General features: G+C 52.1%; 6 protein-coding genes across 6 annotated transcripts; 2 read left to right on the forward strand and 4 right to left on the reverse strand.

Annotated features, from left to right (window-relative positions):
* Window positions 1-1,082: 1,082 nt before the first annotated feature.
* Window positions 1,083-1,481, forward strand: LAESUDRAFT_194264 (uncharacterized protein). The gene has a single exon (XM_040901523.1). The coding sequence runs from the start codon at window positions 1,132-1,134 to the stop codon at window positions 1,354-1,356; it is 225 nt and encodes a 74-aa protein (XP_040763768.1). The 5' UTR covers window positions 1,083-1,131; the 3' UTR covers window positions 1,357-1,481.
* A 125-nt stretch (window positions 1,482-1,606) lies between these two features.
* On the reverse strand, window positions 1,607-2,101 carry LAESUDRAFT_812972 (uncharacterized protein; the record flags this gene model as incomplete). Its single annotated transcript, XM_040914452.1, has 1 exon — window positions 1,607-2,101. The coding sequence occupies exon 1, from the start codon at window positions 2,087-2,089 to the stop codon at window positions 1,607-1,609; it is 483 nt and encodes a 160-aa protein (XP_040763769.1). The 5' UTR covers window positions 2,090-2,101.
* Window positions 2,102-3,904: 1,803 nt separating this feature from the next.
* On the reverse strand, window positions 3,905-4,680 carry LAESUDRAFT_194397 (uncharacterized protein). Its single transcript, XM_040901524.1, has 2 exons — window positions 4,205-4,680; window positions 3,905-4,033 (listed from the first exon to the last, which is right to left on the reverse strand). Exons 1-2 carry the CDS (start codon window positions 4,480-4,482, stop codon window positions 3,940-3,942), a joined length of 372 nt encoding a protein of 123 aa, XP_040763770.1. The 5' UTR covers window positions 4,483-4,680; the 3' UTR covers window positions 3,905-3,939.
* A 1,597-nt stretch (window positions 4,681-6,277) lies between these two features.
* On the reverse strand, window positions 6,278-8,337 carry LAESUDRAFT_759574 (uncharacterized protein; the record flags this gene model as incomplete). The annotated part of the gene is made up of 11 exons (XM_040912607.1): window positions 6,278-6,526; window positions 6,577-6,727; window positions 6,779-6,795; window positions 6,859-7,112; window positions 7,165-7,185; window positions 7,239-7,271; window positions 7,329-7,409; window positions 7,465-7,575; window positions 7,627-7,967; window positions 8,018-8,080; window positions 8,129-8,337. The coding sequence occupies 11 exons, from the start codon at window positions 8,335-8,337 to the stop codon at window positions 6,278-6,280; spliced, it is 1,530 nt and encodes a 509-aa protein (XP_040763771.1).
* A 3,089-nt stretch (window positions 8,338-11,426) lies between these two features.
* LAESUDRAFT_726235 (mitochondrial protein) lies at window positions 11,427-13,871 on the reverse strand. Its single transcript, XM_040908988.1, has 11 exons — window positions 13,674-13,871; window positions 13,425-13,624; window positions 13,291-13,375; window positions 13,183-13,243; window positions 13,031-13,124; window positions 12,875-12,980; window positions 12,719-12,815; window positions 12,572-12,666; window positions 12,209-12,519; window positions 12,065-12,150; window positions 11,427-12,003 (listed from the first exon to the last, which is right to left on the reverse strand). The coding sequence occupies exons 1-11, from the start codon at window positions 13,776-13,778 to the stop codon at window positions 11,804-11,806; spliced, it is 1,440 nt and encodes a 479-aa protein (XP_040763772.1). The 5' UTR covers window positions 13,779-13,871; the 3' UTR covers window positions 11,427-11,803.
* Window positions 13,704-16,324, forward strand: LAESUDRAFT_680045 (zf-UBP-domain-containing protein). Its single transcript, XM_040905719.1, has 5 exons — window positions 13,704-14,356; window positions 14,417-14,744; window positions 14,804-14,909; window positions 14,958-15,187; window positions 15,245-16,324. The coding sequence occupies exons 1-5, from the start codon at window positions 14,023-14,025 to the stop codon at window positions 16,236-16,238; spliced, it is 1,992 nt and encodes a 663-aa protein (XP_040763773.1). The 5' UTR covers window positions 13,704-14,022; the 3' UTR covers window positions 16,239-16,324.
* The last annotated feature ends 106 nt before the right edge of the window (window positions 16,325-16,430 follow it).

The following is a 16,430-nucleotide window of genomic DNA, read 5'->3' on the forward strand; positions in this document are numbered from 1 at the left end:
CTGCAAAGTCATAGCTCAAGTCAGTCCCTTCTACATTGCAGTCTCAAATGATTGACCACGTACCGGAGCCTGAAGCATCTTCTTATGGCACACAGCTGCCGTCGAAGAAAGGTCATGAGCTGCAGAAGGTGGCCAGTCTCCTGCCACCCATTCCCTCCCCTGTTCGGCAGCTGTAACTTTTTTTTTGTCATGTAGACCATGGGTTCCACATGCTTGATCATGCCCAACCCAGTAACTCTCCCAGGCATGGTGGGCAGCGGCTATTGCCCCCACACCAGTCCTGGCATAAGCTGCCGCCCACCACACCTGGGAGAGTTATTGGGTTGGGCATGAGAGGATAATGCACGTCAACCCCGCCCTCGATCGTGACGACGGTTGCTACGTGCAGAAGCTCCTTATGCAGAGAGATGATGAGACCAATGTGCAGTACATCGCCAGGGTCAAAGGCCACGTCGAGCACCTATGTAACACCTCGGGCGCCCTGCTTGGCTACGTCCAGCAGCTCTTCAACGGGTTCGTCACCGAGCTCCCTAGGGCCGTGGGCAGCACCGTTACCAGCCCCAGCACTGCTGGAAACTTCTTGTCCCTTCTTCCCTACGCCTACCTCAGATACATGTCAATCAACGCCAGCGACCAGGAGAAACTGGCGTACACGATTAGAATGCAAATGCTGGATTTGACTATCAGTTACCGCAGGGCCCAGGCCCTCGCGACTTGAAGGGAGCCCACCGTTGACGGAAACCATGTCTTCGAGCGTCCCACCTCTCGATCCATACGGGTTACTCATTCTGCGTTTGAATGAGAGCGCCAATGCCAGCATGTGAGACACATACAGAGGAGGGATCGAGACAACCGGACAATGCGCAGAATCCGCGAGAGACGGACGTATCTGAGGTGGGCGAGATCAGCAATCTGCCTTAGCCCAGTGGCGAGCGACAACGATATCAATCCACTCTACCGACCGACCGGCAGACCACGTTGTCCTGCAGGAACATCTGTCGCTAGACATGACGTCAATCAACAGAGGTGCAATTTGACGCAGTATTGATGATACTGTCTGAAAATATCCACTCGTCTGCAGGATTCTGCAAATAGCATGGATCAGCCTGAACGAAGAAGAAAAGAAGAAAGATGAGTAACAGGGGTACTGTACCGGCCGGGGAGATACAGTTCATTGGAGTGATCAGTTCCTCCCTGATCTCACCGGCGCAAGGGATCCCACACTTTCTTCGTTCCCATCGGCTCGGCGCGGAGCTGAAGTGTAGTCCTCGAGCGACGAACTTTGATGACACCTGGATAGAAACTCGAGAAGAGGAGGATAAATCAGCCCGGTTGAAAGGGGTAGGCAATGATTGAAAGGGCCTCAGCGCTAGCTCAGACACCGGAGTCATCGGGGTCATGACTCCCTCATCCAAGGCCCTCGCTAACGCGGAAGCCATACCTGATATTCCTCCGGAATGGTGCGCGCGCAGCAGAGCTTCCATTAGCCCTTGAGATCTGCTCAGAATAGGAAGAAAGATGGGTTAGATGGTAAGACAGCAGAGGGAATAGAAGTCCGAGCTCGATTGACTCCTGGATCCCTCCATCGCTGCGCCTGGCGCGTCATTCACGCCTGGAGGAAGAACGACATGTTCCCGCGCCTTGCCGACTCGATCTGCTGTGCCTCGACCACGGGGATGAGATACATGCGAACAAAGGACACGCCATTGACGGCGCACTCCGTGCCGATGACCGTAATCGTGGGCTTAGGCTTGGGCTCACCCGCGGTCTTCCGCCCCTGACGACCCCAGGAGAACTTCGTCGCAGCCTTGTGCTTCCTGGGGGTGTCGACCTTGGACGCAATACTGCAGGGGCGACGAGCAAGCTTGGGTGACCCGGGGACGTGAAAGCTGGGAGCGATCTCGGCAGTGAAGTAGGGCAGCTGCTCGGGGACCCAGACGTGCATCTCCTCGCACCAGGACCAGCCTGTCTTGCTCGGAGGTACCCAGCGGTCAGAGAAGCGGCGGAGCTCAAACCCGACAGCGGGCGCGATAGCCTTCGGAGCTGGATGCAAAGCGAGCAGGGTACTGGCAACGATCTGAGAGAACATGATGGATAGATGTGGGTGGGTAGGTGGGCCCGGGCGTGGAGGTGGTTATGAAACGGTGGACAGTGATGGTACAATGTCAAGTAGGTGAGGAGTGCAAAAGAGAGCGCGAGAGCCTTTTAAGAGCTCGCCGCTCCTGCTCATGCTGCTGAGGCCTAGGAGTCCGCATGCGGAGGCAGACGTCTTGGCATAGACCAACAGTCTACATCAAAACCTGAACAAACAGTGCTTCGCCGATAAAGCAGAGAGCTAAATATAAATCGCAGCACAGAAATCCTTTTTGACGCCATGGATCGAGGAGGAAAAGTGGAGGCTTTTCCTTGAATGATCACGCAGTGCAGCACTGAACGTTCAATATCATATTTCCGAGCATCATCATTGCAAGCCAACAAGACGATGAGCCGTTCCTTGGACAAGCCATGTAAACCAGTCAAAGATGGTGCAGAGCGATTTGTCAAATTTCAAGCCCACGCGAGATCTACAATCGAATCTTGTTGATCTCATATTCCGAATCTCAATTTCATATCCCGATCGAGATTCGAGATCATACATTCCACCCACCGACCGTCAGTCTGGGATGCAACAGCAGTATATAAAACCGCGCTTCCCGTTCCGAGAGCAGCAGCACAGCTCTTTCCGAACCCACCACCATCCCATACATTCTACCCCCCACATTTACTACCTCTACTCTCTATAGCGATGGCGTACTCTGCCTCAGCCACTTCCTCTACCCTCCGCGTCCGATTTGCCGAGATGACCCGCCCTCCGATGGACGAGCGCAAACTCCTTCGCTCTCCGCCTCCCAAGCCCACGCGCAGGCCCCTCCTGTCAAGGCTATCGTCCAGCGGCGCGTCCTTCACCCTCAAGATGGCGAAGAACGCGAAGGATGCGCGCGGGACTCGCACGATCCGCGTGGTCGAACACTCTGCTCGTCGTGTCCCCTGCGACTGGGTGCCGATCCCGGGGTTCAAGCCGTTCGACTACACGCTCCTGGAGCTTGAGGTCGCGCAGCAGCGCGAGGACATTGCGCGTCGTGCGTTCTTGTGAACTCTCTCTCCTCCCAATGTACAGGTGACTCGGGCTACGAGGGTATGCATCGAGTTTCTAGAGCTTGGTGTGTGCCTGAGTGATTCCTCGGGGATGATCCTTGACCTATAACCTCTCCCATCCCGCCTCCCTTTCCCACCTACCTATCTCCTATCCCCTCCTACACACGGACTATCGTCTCTTTATTCTTCTCACTTCATCGGACTACTATTTCTTTTCTTCTATCATCCCGCACCCTCTCTTCCTCCTCGTTGTTGCTGGCTGACACCCCATTCCTCCCTCGAGAAATATAGGCTTGCTACGTTTCCTCTCCAAACAATTGAGAACGGTGCGCAGCGCGGTGGCAAGATGCAAGACCATGGATCGGAGCCAGGTAAGGCCCACGGCACTGGTTATGCATTGGGGGAGGAGTCATGACCCGATGAACTCAATGCATCGCCCGTTTTCGCGGGCCATCTCTGCATCTGCACTCCAACCTTGAATCGCATCGCTGATGAAACTCTATTTCTCGAGTTTCCAGGGGCATCATGACTTTGACGAACGGTCGAGACTCGAAGCATCAAACAGCATGCATAGCAACAGCCAAGGCATCGAGCAAGAGTCCACAGACGAAGCACACAATGGCCTTCGAACACTCCTCGTGCTGTCAAGATATTTGCTTTGTAGTCTGGCCATCGACGAGGTCGAAGGAGGGCCTGATCACCCCAGTGAGCTCGGCTTCCCCGATGAGAGGTTAAGTTCCTTGATGCTCCTATGCTTTCTCTAAATATTCGTACAGTTTGCTGAATGATTCCTTCAGCTTTCTGTTAGGATCCGTTCACGCTGTTGGTCACGCCACAAGGCTCAAGGCGTTGTCTAGCAGGCAAGATTACACAGGCAATTTGGCAAGACGCGTAGTAGCTATCCGCTCTCTCTACACACTGAGCACTGGCTCATCACATGTAGATCGGTGCGATGAAAGCTTTCGACAACGCCAGTGAAGTCCGTTGATATCCGCTTTTAGCACGCGCGTACGTCCTCAGCTTCCACTATCCCTTTCCGCTGAGCATCCTCATCTTCTCTGTACCGCACCACAGTCGTTCTCGAGCGGGGATGGTGGGTGGTGGAATTGGTTCAGAGGCGGGGTGGCGTGTACAGCGAGAGAACGGCCGCTCTCGCTGTATACGTCTTCTCGTCGACGGACCTGGCGGGGAAGGGGACGCGCAGGGCACACTCACGAAAAAAGATGCGTCGTCTCTCATCATTCCTACAATACTCGTTCTCATACGTTTTCGCGTACAGTTAAATATACGCATCATGCTCGACGTCATGCTTATGCTTGCACTCCACGCGAGACTGTTCGGTGCCATTTCGGCTTGCGCACTTCTTCCCGCCGAGCCTTTGTGCTGACCTGATCTCTTTTCAGGTGGATAGGACCAGGATAGCACTGACCACGGCGGTCAGAAGCGGTCGACCTCGATTACGCTTCGTGTCGTGGACTATCTGCGCAGAGACAGGATGACATATGATGCCCTGCCGCAAACTCAAAGAATGCCGCACTTACGCGGCTCAATAATCGGGGATTGTGCACCACTGCAATCCTATCCTTCCAGATTGGCATATATATATGACTTGCATTTCTCGCCTTAGCTAGGTCTTGACTCGTAGCACGGTTGGGATGCAGGAAGACGCTTCGAAGATGAGGCGGTGTATACAGCGAGAGAACGGCCGCTCTCGCTGCATACATCTTCTCATTGGAGGAGTCCAATGGAGCCAGGAGGAAAGGGCCCCGTAGGGGCCCACTCACGAAAAAAAGATACGAAGATCCTGATTGTTCACATGAGGCTCGTAGCTGATATGAGCAGCATCGATAGATCGATCTTAAGCACAAGCGGCCGTGATGGGATAGGAAGCGACATACCCACCGCTATGCATCTACTTGGCCGACGGTGCCATCGCGTGAGGAAGGTGCGCATCTGTAGTAATCTCTCGCCTGCGCGATCGGTATGATTTGCTGCGTTCCTGCCCTGTCACTAGCACGGCTGATGCAGACCGTTTCGGACGTCTACAGGCATTGCAGCTTAGGTCCTGATGCCACGACGATCGTAATGGCGTTGACAGCATCACTCAGATGCTATGCTTCCGGTGGCACAATGAGACGCCGCATGTGCGTAACCCATAGCTTTCATGCCCTCACCTAGATAAGTACGAGCGCAGGATGATCGAATAATCAGCATCAGTATGATAATTCTCTCTTCTCGGGTGCGTTCGTTCTGTGCATCAATTCATGCATTGAACTTCTCCGTAGATCACTCAAATGAAGATGCATGGTGTAGTATTGTAAGGATCGTATCCTGGATAGGATGCTCGGAGGATGCGGCGATGCATGCAATGAGAGAACGGCCGCTCTCGCTGCATGCATCTTCTTATCCAAAGTGCATCGAGAAGAAGGCTTGCGTACCAGGTATGCTCATGAAGAAAGATACGTCGATGAAATTCTGCAGGAAGGCGCGTTCCTGACGATCTACCTTCTAGATAATGTCGATATGTTATCCAGCTATTCGTCGGAACGGTGAGCGTGAGATGCATACGAGGTCACATGAGAACGCGAGGAACACGCTGTTGTTCAGTCCGCATACTCAGGTACGGTATGAACGGCACTCACACCATGTATGAAGCGTCGTCATTGCGAAAGATGCCATCAATAGCGAGCTTTCGTTCAAGCTGGCTTTGACGACGGCGGCTTTGCCAATTCCGAGTTAGTGAGTCGTATTCAACCAAGGTATGACAAACACTTGACTTGGTTGAATATATTCTCGGTAATCGGCTGAGAAACAGCGATTTCCTCCTTACTGCCCCATGCAATGCATGTGCATCATGCTTCAAAGCTTCATGATTACCACGTGGCAGACAAGATCACCTCACAGCTTATTTATTCGTTTTCTAAACCTTTCCCACGATCGTATGACATACCGCCCTTGATTATTCTTCTCTGATACAGCCGTAGATGTCACTTCAAGTGCAAAGCCCTGGTTAGCTGTCGGCCGCATGCTTCAAGAATAGACTTTTGAATGATTATAATATGCGCAACAGCTAACTCTACACCGCTCCTGAACATTTGAGGACCAATACGTTCGATTACGAGTTAAGGACGCTGGTCGTTAATCATTCCCAAACGTAAGCCCTCAGTGACTTTGCTCCCGCCAGCGTCACAGCAACAAAAAGTAGCCATAAGTAGGCTGGTATGACAGCCAGAACTTCAATGAGGGTCTCTGACACGCCAACAGCACGTATAGCAATATGCGCTCCTAGAAGGTACAGCGACCACATCATCAGTGACTGTGGCAGGCTAAAGACCACCGCTAGTGGAAGGTAGCCGAACCGTCGGCTTTTGAACGCATCCAGGTGTACTGCCTACGACAAGGTTAGTGTGAGATACAAATGCAGCCAAATGTACTGCATACCGCATCCTCCGCAGTCCAGTGCTGCGCATACGCATACCTGCGTAGGAGCGTGCAGCCGATCATCACGCCGCTGAGGGAGGCTACGCTCGACATGAGAAGTGCATATTTCGCAGGCGCGTCTCCGGACGAGTTCAAGAATATTCCAGATGTTCTGTGCGATATCATCAGAAATAATCAATAGCTCTCGCTGCGAGACACTCACATCAGCACAGCTACGGCCTAACCCGGGTGTCGCAACTTCAGCACTGCTGTAAATACATTTACAAACGTCGGAACACTCACCAGAGCAGATACTTGAATCCATTCAGGCTTAATAGATTCTATGAACTTCTGCCAGTGGGAGCGGCGCGCCAAATTGTCCACGTATTGAAATTCCAGGTGCACCACAATCGTACGCGGTATCCCGAAGAGAAGGGAAGAGCACAGCTTGACAAGCCACTCATGAGTGCTGATGATACCCGGAGGGTCAAGTCGCCTCTGCAAGCATCCAAGACGTGCATAGTCTTGGCCATAAAAGTTCTGATATCTGGAACGAGCTGCGTAGAGGTGAGTACAGCGAGATTGTACGAAGTGAGGAAGAACACATACCTATCGTCACCCAAACGCGTGCTGGCCAAGGAAATCAGCATGAGAACGGAAAGAGACATAATCATGCGAAATACCAATAATACATGTCGTGTATGTGCTCTTCGTATCTTTTCAGAGCAGATGTCAGCTTTACAAGCTCAAAAGAATCGTTCATGAGGACACACCGCTCCCTTCGATCAACTGTAATAACGATATACATTGTTCCGCGCCGTACGGAAAAGTAGAACTCTCTGAGGACATTTGGTCTGTAAAACAACGATATCAACTGACTCAATCCATATGTGAAATGGAAAAACGCACCTATGGCACCGTGTCGCAAAATTCCTTCTAACTCCTCTTTGACAGCAGCGGCAATAGGACGGCGAGGAAAGTAATCCACATGAGTCCAGTAGTGTTCCTCCAGGACGTGCTCTGCTTTCTCTCATTATCCAGAAAATTCCACGTGCGATGCAGAATACGTACTGAGGTGCTCCTTCGAAGAAACCTCAAGCATATCCAAGCTCTCAGAGTCAACAGTGCTCAGCCAAAATCCCGTCCTGCAACTATGGTCGACAAAATAGTAGCTGCAACCATCGTCTTTGTCGTCCACGTGAATGTAAAGTTCGCAATTCTGTGGCAAAGCAACGCCGTTCTCCGTGGCAAGAAGATTGATGTCGTCAATGGATGCAAGGATCTTGGCACTGATTTCATGGCGATATAGAGGCGCATCCGTTACTACGCAGACGGGCCCCGTCGAGTTGACGTAGAAGGGTGCGCCCTCTGGATGCACGTGTCGCGTCCATCCGGAGGGGAGGACCATGGATCTGCAGAAGAGCGTCAAGGGAGCCGATAGTTCAGTGGGGCTTCATCTTACCCCGACGACTGCACGATGGAAGAGTGTGCACCGATAACAACTTGGATGGAGCTCATTTTGACTCTGTATGGGAATGAGGGTGAAGTTTCAGAATCGACGGAGGCCACATACTTCTCGCCGTCACCGTAACGTCCATTTTGCAATGCGGTCATCGGTTTTATTGCGGCACGCGAGCCAGCATCGTAGGATGGGGCGGTTCGGTCGCAGGCAGGGGGCGGTCCTTCGTGGTCGACATACGGCTGGAAGTCGCTCACAGTCACGTCAGAGGGAGGTCCGTTCTGGGAGGCAGCGCTGCTGAGCATATCGAAATGCGCCACCATTGAGATGTGGGGGGAAAGCTGGGGGCACTGTCATGGATAGAAAGGCACCTATATATATGCCGCCGAGGGTTGTGCCAGTTTGGCCACCCCAATTCTGGCGAACAACACGTGTGTCACTGTGTGTTATTGTTGTAAGTTCCGGGGTGGCATTTCATTCCCTGGCCGTACAGTTTCATGCCGAGACAAAGCGATGCATGTTGCCAGTGGCCATGAAACCCAAAGGTGGAATGGCTGATGAGTTATGGCTGTTCAGCTGAAGGCACGGACGATGAATTTGGAATGGAAGGTAAGCGGGACCGAGTGTGTGGCACGCTTCAACCGTAACGATATCCACATATTTGACGGTGCGATAATTTTTACACATAGCTTGGCGGTCACTTTTCAGGGAGAGGACCGTACCAATGGCGATATCGCGAAGACAGATAAACGTGGCTCACATGCGAAGCGAGGCTGCCGCGGCTGTGGCAGCGACCACTGTGGCGTCCAATGTGATTCGTACAAGTTGCCCGTTTAGTACCCTCGGAAGCGTAGGAATGCGCAAGGGGCAGTGGTTCGAAAGTGAAATGGAAGTGGCCCACATTTCCAGAACATTCTCATACCACGACTCAACCAGTTGTACTACTAGGACCTAAACGAGGAGCATGGCGCAGCGTTTCATTCTAGGAATAGCGCCGTCATAAGAAGATAAAAGGAATACCGTGAAGCGCCACTCACGCGTATATTCGCCCCCAATCTCTCTTGCACAGGAAGAAATTGGTGATAGTGATCTGGCGTTCATCCAAGGCGAATATTAAGCTGTGAGAACAGCATGCACATTGTACATATGTATCGACAGCAACGTTTTGTTCAGCGCGCGGTAAGTCTGCTTTGCATAGGAGGGCGAGTCGGATCAGCTTGATGACCAAGGGCAGCGGCCAGGGCTTGAATCCAACCATCCAGATATCATATCTGACTAGATCTTGACCTACGCATCAATCAGATATAGGATGGACTTATCATGATAGTGCAAATCAGAGTGTAGAGATATCGTTGTGTTAATAAGGGGCTTGCCAAAAAACAGTCGTAATATGATCCCCAGGCTAACCTTCGAGCCTGTTCCAGTCACAATTGATTGCTCACCTGCGTAACACGCCTGATTCAATCCATGGAAGCGCAGTGTACACCTGTTCGATGACAACGTGGATCTTACCTCTGCATTGAACTTTAAGGAGCGGCACGAATGCGACGTAGGGCAGAAGGGTGAAATCAAACAACGGCACAGCTGGTACGACAGGTACAATGAGCCCCGGCAATCTACTAACCTCTTCCGAGCGAACGGCGATAACTGTGCGCTGCCTGCGATACCGGCTGCTTCCGGATGCAGATAATCAGTACTAGTATGTGGTATATCGGTGTCGCTCACTGCATCGCAAGGATCGATATTGAGCCTAGCGTGCGCGGACAGGCGACCACATATATTGATATAATAAGCGAGTTCGTATTGCTATGTTTCTGTGGCGCCGAGGCTCGTACCTGCTGCCCCCGGCCGGAGACAGCCGGACGGAGATCGGAAAACCTCTATAGTCTGGTCAGTAGGACAGGGGCCCAACCCTTCCCGCGAGCATCCTCATTCATCTAGTTTACTTCTGCGCACAGCAGACGGATGATATCGAAAAGAGACCAGTCTGTAACGCGGCGCTCGTTCTGGCGGCTGATCATGCGCTGGTTTACGCGCTCGCGCAGCCTCACACTGACAGGCTTGCGGTCCCTCACACGGTGACAGAAAAACACTGAAATTCAGTCATATGATGTACATACACTCCCTCAGGGACATATACATATTCTTGAAGGGGAGGCAAATGTACTAAAGCCTGCAATGGGGTTAGCCGCGCTGGATAACCGAAAAGCTCGGAGCGATGCCACCATCGTGCCTGATCGTGAAAGAAAGATCAGCGTCGGTGGAAACGCCATGGCCAGTGAGTTCGAAACAAGATAAGCAGATTCATGTTTGATCCATGGGAGACTCACCTCTATCCGGCAGACCAACCTGAACTTGAGGGAATGTCCTTTTCAAAGGCAGCGGGGCCACACCGGGCTTAGATTTGGATAGAAAAAGGCAGTATCATCAACATCAGCGGAACTATATGACTTCATCGTCTCGCTACCGGCCGTCATTTACACACAAAGTTGTCACTGACTCTGACGACGCTCGAATACGCAGCCATTACACATTTCCTTGCCTACACTGACTAGCTACTACGATGAGCTTGGAAGATGGAAGCGAGAAAGAAACTTGAAGGCCACTTCGCGCTGAAAGCGTCCGACTCTCACGCCCAAGTGCCAGCCTCCCCTAGTGGCTGACCTTCCCTCCATGCGCCGCCTGAGGCACCCCGTAGACTAGGAAAGAACAACATGTTCGTAATCGCGCGTATACATGCCTTGAAATGTGCAACGCGCTGATATTGTCGGCCTCATCTCCTCAAACGTGCTTCGATAGCCTGGTGAGGTCCCCGCTATTCCATGTCTCCTTCGCTACTCGCCACTATTCAGCTCATCTGGTGCTATCCGATAGCTCCTTTTTTTTATGTTAGTGCCGTGGTATATAAATATCTTACCTATCGGATTCCATCGCACTTACGGTAAAGCGAAGCTGCAATGTTGAGAAGCTGAATTTGAAGGCTTGAACAATGATGTTGTCAGTTGACATGATCTCCAGTCTGTGAGTCGTAACCTGACGAATTTTACACAATGACCCTGGAGTGGAAAGATGACTATAATATGGATCACGAAGACGCTGGTCGCTCATCTCCGCGAGGCCGTAAACGCTGTTCAGAAAGCAAAGACGATTTCAAAAGGCAGTTCGCACCGTCACTTAGTTCCATGCTCCACATGGTCAAAAAATTGCGTACGGAGGAAGGAGAACACAGATGCGTCATAGCACCCAGCAGAAAAATCTGACCGCAGAAGAGATTCATACGGTTGAGACAATCTTTGAACACACCACATAATGAGCGGGAGGATCTGTGGTTGAATGTTGATCCTCTGCAAGTAATGCTGCACACGGTGTAGACGAGCTCTCGATTCCGTGAATAGAACCGAGGGGGCGGACCCTAGACCTTGTCCTCCTCCGTCGATTAGCCATGCTCCCTACCAGCTAAGAGATATTAATCCAAAGAATCGTCTTTAACATTCAAGTGTCATAGGATGGTAGAAAAAGGATGTTTAAGCGTGTCATAGACATTTTATGGCGCTAGGCGGTCATTACTGCTTCCTGAATGCCGAGAATGTGTAATTTTCGAGGAGAACAAGACATATTCATGACCTGGTGGGTCCAGCATCTCCTCGTCAATTCGCCAGATATGTAGGCCAGTAGAAGCGATGCGCATTCATACACACGAGTGTCAATGCATGAGCAGTTATACAACACTCCTGCCGCCCATCCTCTGAAGCGTCATCAGAGCAGCAGAGTCAAACAACTGGGGATAGTTCACAAGGCCGGATGCCACACACTACGCCCATTCACCCCAGCATACGACATTGTCTCGCGAGTGATCGTATCTGGAGTGAACTTCTCCGAGAGGACAGCAAGCTTCGACCGATACTCGTCGATGCCGATGTAGGCACCGCACATTCGTCGCTTGCCATCAAACACGGAGCGGCCATGCAGCACGCGGTGATTGTCGACCACTGCGAGCACAACTGAGATCAGAAAAGATGACATGAGAAATGTAGAACAGGTCATCCTTACCTACTGCCGTACCAGGCGACAGCTGGACCCAGTACTCAGAATCTGCGCTGGTGAGGAGTTTGTACCACTTTCTGATTGAATCATACCTATCCGAGGACATGGTTAGTTCCTTCGCACTGCGAATTGCGGCAAGAAGCCGCTCACCACTCCTCTACCTCGCTGGGCTCTAAGTGATTCATGACGCTTCGATCGTCGTTGTTCCACCGAACCTCGATCAATTCGCCATCGACATGCCGAAGCACTGGATAGCCAGCGCTAGGGCTGGGTGTGTACAACGAGCCCAGCTCTCCAGCTGCATGCGCCGGAACGCGAATGCGAGATAGTAGGGAGTATGCGGTGGGATGAAGCTCCTTGAGGATAGAAGCAACGTAGAAACCATCAACGAGCAGCGTTGCGCCGCCTGATCCGTCGGTATGCGATAGCAAATGGAACAGTTGCAAACCGCAAGGATCAGTCTTAGCATCCTGTGAGCGGGTTATGCGCGCCAATAAATCTCCAGCTGCTTACGAAATAGGTGTTGTCGGTGTGCGCACCGAGCGCCAGAGTAGTGTATGCGGTGTCGCCTTTCGTCAGGTCAGAGGTGAAGCTCCAGAACTTGCCATCTGCAAATATGTTTGAGTGAGCTGTCGCACTGATCAGTGAGACTGGCCCTACATTGTGTCTCGCGAATAAAACCAATGCGGCAGGAGAGTTCTTCAGTTGCTTCTGGAGTCGGTGGAACACCTGTTACGAAACAGAAGCCAAATTTGTCCTTGATCAGATAGAACGATCAAATGAGCATCACGCCAATAAGAGGGTCCAGACACGAACGATGTTGGAAAGCCATTTGAACAATCCTTTCTCATCTTCTGCCATAACTTCTTCGTATGCCACGGTGGGTGGATCCTGCAGGATCTTTGAACCCCAAAGTATCTTTCTGCAGCAGCTCAGCAGGATAGGAAGACGGATTGGATAAAACACACGCACTCCGTTGTTGAGGCACGGATCAATTGAGGATCGTATGAATTCTGTCGCAGCCATGACCAGGGGAAGAATGAGGTATGAGGTTTTGAGGATGGCCCTGTACGTGTAGTAATTCTATACTTTAGCGTGCAGCACATTGCTAGATCGCTGCTCACATTGGACCTCCAAACCATCCGGTTTTGACTCAACATGCAAAGGTTTCACATCGGGAGGTATCTGTATGACCATAAGTACCTCAGACTGTTAGATTGCACGAAACCTGCCTCAAACGTATTCATGAGTCGTTGTTTCGTGATAGGATGAAAGCACTGGGAACATCGGCAGTGATCTCGGAGCCAGATGTGGTGGCTGGACGAAAGGTCAGAACAAAGCAGCGCGGTCTGAGAAGGGCACATACTATCGAGACCATGTCGCAACATCCCAACCGACCAGGACCTGGCGGTCGTCAATCCTGCTCACAGGCAAGTCCGCGGAGACTGGAGCATTGGTGGAAGAAGATGTATCTGCAGCTTGTTTCAGGACAGCGGCAGTAGAGGACCATCGAGAGGGCGTGGTTACAAAGGTGCGGTGAACCTGAACAAGACCGTTCTTTTCAACCTGGGGTTCGGTGAGGAGAGAGCAAACATGTGAGAGGTCTCAGGCGTACCGCCACCCTCGAAAACGACTTGCACAATCCCGTCCCTCGCCTCATGGCACACCGCGCCCCCGTCTTGGAAGTACTCGCCCGCAGGCAAGGAGCAGACCGCCACATTCTGCACTCACTGCCTCACAAACCAAACGGACGCTGTCCTCGAGATGGAAGAGAGCAAAATGGTACGATGAGCACCGCGATAGCCCTGGTCTGGTCCTGGGTGGCACAACGTAATCGACCCCTACACAACTTTCACCCAAACGTCCACCATCATCCCGCGTGCTAACCTCGGATACGGAGTCAATGCTCAGTTAACCGACTGCGCACTTATCTACGCACAGTGCACGCCATACACTGCGACTTTATGCGAAACTATCACATCCGCATCTCTCTCCGCCCGCCCTCGCCACCCGCACCGACGAACTCAACATCGTACACACCACCTTCGGTAGCCACACCTGCGACATACATCCCGCATTCTCTGTTTCAGACTCTCCCGTCGCATCGTTCGCAGACGACGGCGCGTCGGTACACGCTTACAAACGATTACAAACCGGAGGACATCTCGAGCCCATCTGAGCCAAGAGACTATCGCTTTGGGCCCATCAAGATAGACTGGGTAGATTGTACTTCGGGCGATATGAACGGGAGTGCAATGAAGAAGACTGGTGTTGGTAAAGAGAAGGAAAGAGGGCGCGGTATGCTTCCGTACTTTCGATAGTCTCAGACGCTCGTTTGCTAATCTGCATGGATCGCAGGCGACCCGGTCACCGCTTCGTTTGTCCCGCATACGCAAGCAGGCGACAAGTCGGGCTTTACAAACCTCCCAGAGGGTATTGTCCACATCTACCGCGACGTATCGAAACCGATAGAATCGCTGCAGGGTCCATCTTCGGCGGCACCGCCAAACTCTGAGGAGCACTCCCCCACGCCATCATCTAATGCTGAGCATAACGCAGACCAGGACGCTTGTTCGAAACACCTTGTCTTGGGTGTGCTCGCCGTGCCATCCTGGATGACGCCTTCCGACTTCCTGGCCTTTGTTGCCCCAGCTGCTGAGGGGATCTCACACTTGAGAATGATTCGGTTCGTTAATCGTATCCCATTGACCTCTTACGAAATAATATTTACGGGATATCGCTCAGAGACTCTGCGCCAAATCGTTCAATAGTGGTACTCAAGTTCAGAGAAGCATCCGAGGCCGCCGAGTTTGCAGAAGCTTACAATGGAAGAGCATTTAATTCCATGGAGGTGAGTGCTACCATTGTGGGCATTGACATGCACTGACCATGTGCCCAGAGTGAGATCTGTCATGTCGTGCGCATCTTGTCAATAGCCATCGACACCGATGATCCGGCCAGCCAGACTTTTGCTCGGATCGGCACCACGCAGGAAGGTGGGGACGTTTATGAGCTGCCTACATGTCCGGTTTGTCTCGAACGGATGGATTCTGCCGTCACGGGGCTGGTCACTGTACCGTGTTCGCATACGTTCCATTGCACTTGCCTAAGCAAATGGGGCGATAGTCGGTACGCAGTCCTTTATCCCGATCACAGGAAGTAACTTACAGATTATGGATATATTAGATGCCCTGTATGCCGATACTCACAGACACTCTTGACGTCGCATCCGCCTTCCATAAACAGGCGATCAAGTCACCCTATACCTTTCTCGTTTTCGTCAACTCCATCGCATTGTGTCGATTGTGGCAGTACCTCGAACTTGTGGATCTGCCTCGTCTGCGGCAACGTTGGCTGTGGACGGTATGGTCGGGCACATGCACATGCTCATTACATGAACACTACCCATCTATACGCTCTCGAGCTTGAGACGCAGCGTGTCTGGGATTATGCAGGCGACGGCTACGTCCACAGGCTCATACAGAACAAGGCAGATGGTAAACTGGTCGAGCTCCCCTCCGCCGCGTCGACAATCGGGAGCCGGGGTGATGGTAGTAACGGCGTGGGTCCGAGTGCGGCGGACGCCTTGAGTGCGGAAAAGATCGAGGCGATCGGGATTGAATACTCGTATCTCTTGACATCGCAGCTGGACTCCCAACGCGCATTCTATGAGGAACAGACGGCAGGACTGCGAACACAGGTGGACCAACTTCGTGGACTCGTCGAACAGCTCAGTCAGCAAGTCGAAAGGAGCAGGGAAGACGCGTGTGAGAAGGAGGCACTGCGCAGGGCCGAGGAGGATGTGCGTGCATCGCAAATGCAAGCGGAGATCCTGAAGGCGCAGAAGCGTGCAGAAAAGGCTGCAGAGCTGACACAAAGATTGAAAAAGGAGCTGCAGGAAGAGCACGCAGTCAGCAAGGGCCTTATGGAGAACCTGCAAAGGGCGAGGCAGCAGACAGAACAGGCAGAACGGGAGAAGGCAGCAGCACTGGTCAAGGTCCGCGAGCTGGAAGACGAGATGCGCGATGTGATGTTCTTCTTGGAGGCGAGAGACAAGATTGAGAGCGGGGATGGCGTCGTCGCTGAAGCAGCGGGAGGATCTATTGAGTTGCCTCCCTCGTCTATAACTGAGACCATCTCGAAGGGCGGCACCCACAAAAATAAAGGCAAACGGAAATGATTGCTGGCATTTATCGCAGTCTCTTGTAGCATCTACATATACCACCTGTATCGTTAGCATAGCCGATCCAAATTGCATTCTTTGACAGTACAGCGATGTGGCGATGCTTAAGCGAAAGCGAAGTATCTTAATTACCTTTCGTGGAAGTAGTTATGTCAGCAAAATGTGGCTGAAGCAGCTGTACAGCACCTC

The sequence above is a fragment of the Laetiporus sulphureus genome, assembly GCF_001632365.1.
Source record: "Laetiporus sulphureus 93-53 unplaced genomic scaffold LAESUscaffold_22, whole genome shotgun sequence".
NCBI classification, from domain to species: domain Eukaryota; kingdom Fungi; phylum Basidiomycota; class Agaricomycetes; order Polyporales; family Laetiporaceae; genus Laetiporus; species Laetiporus sulphureus.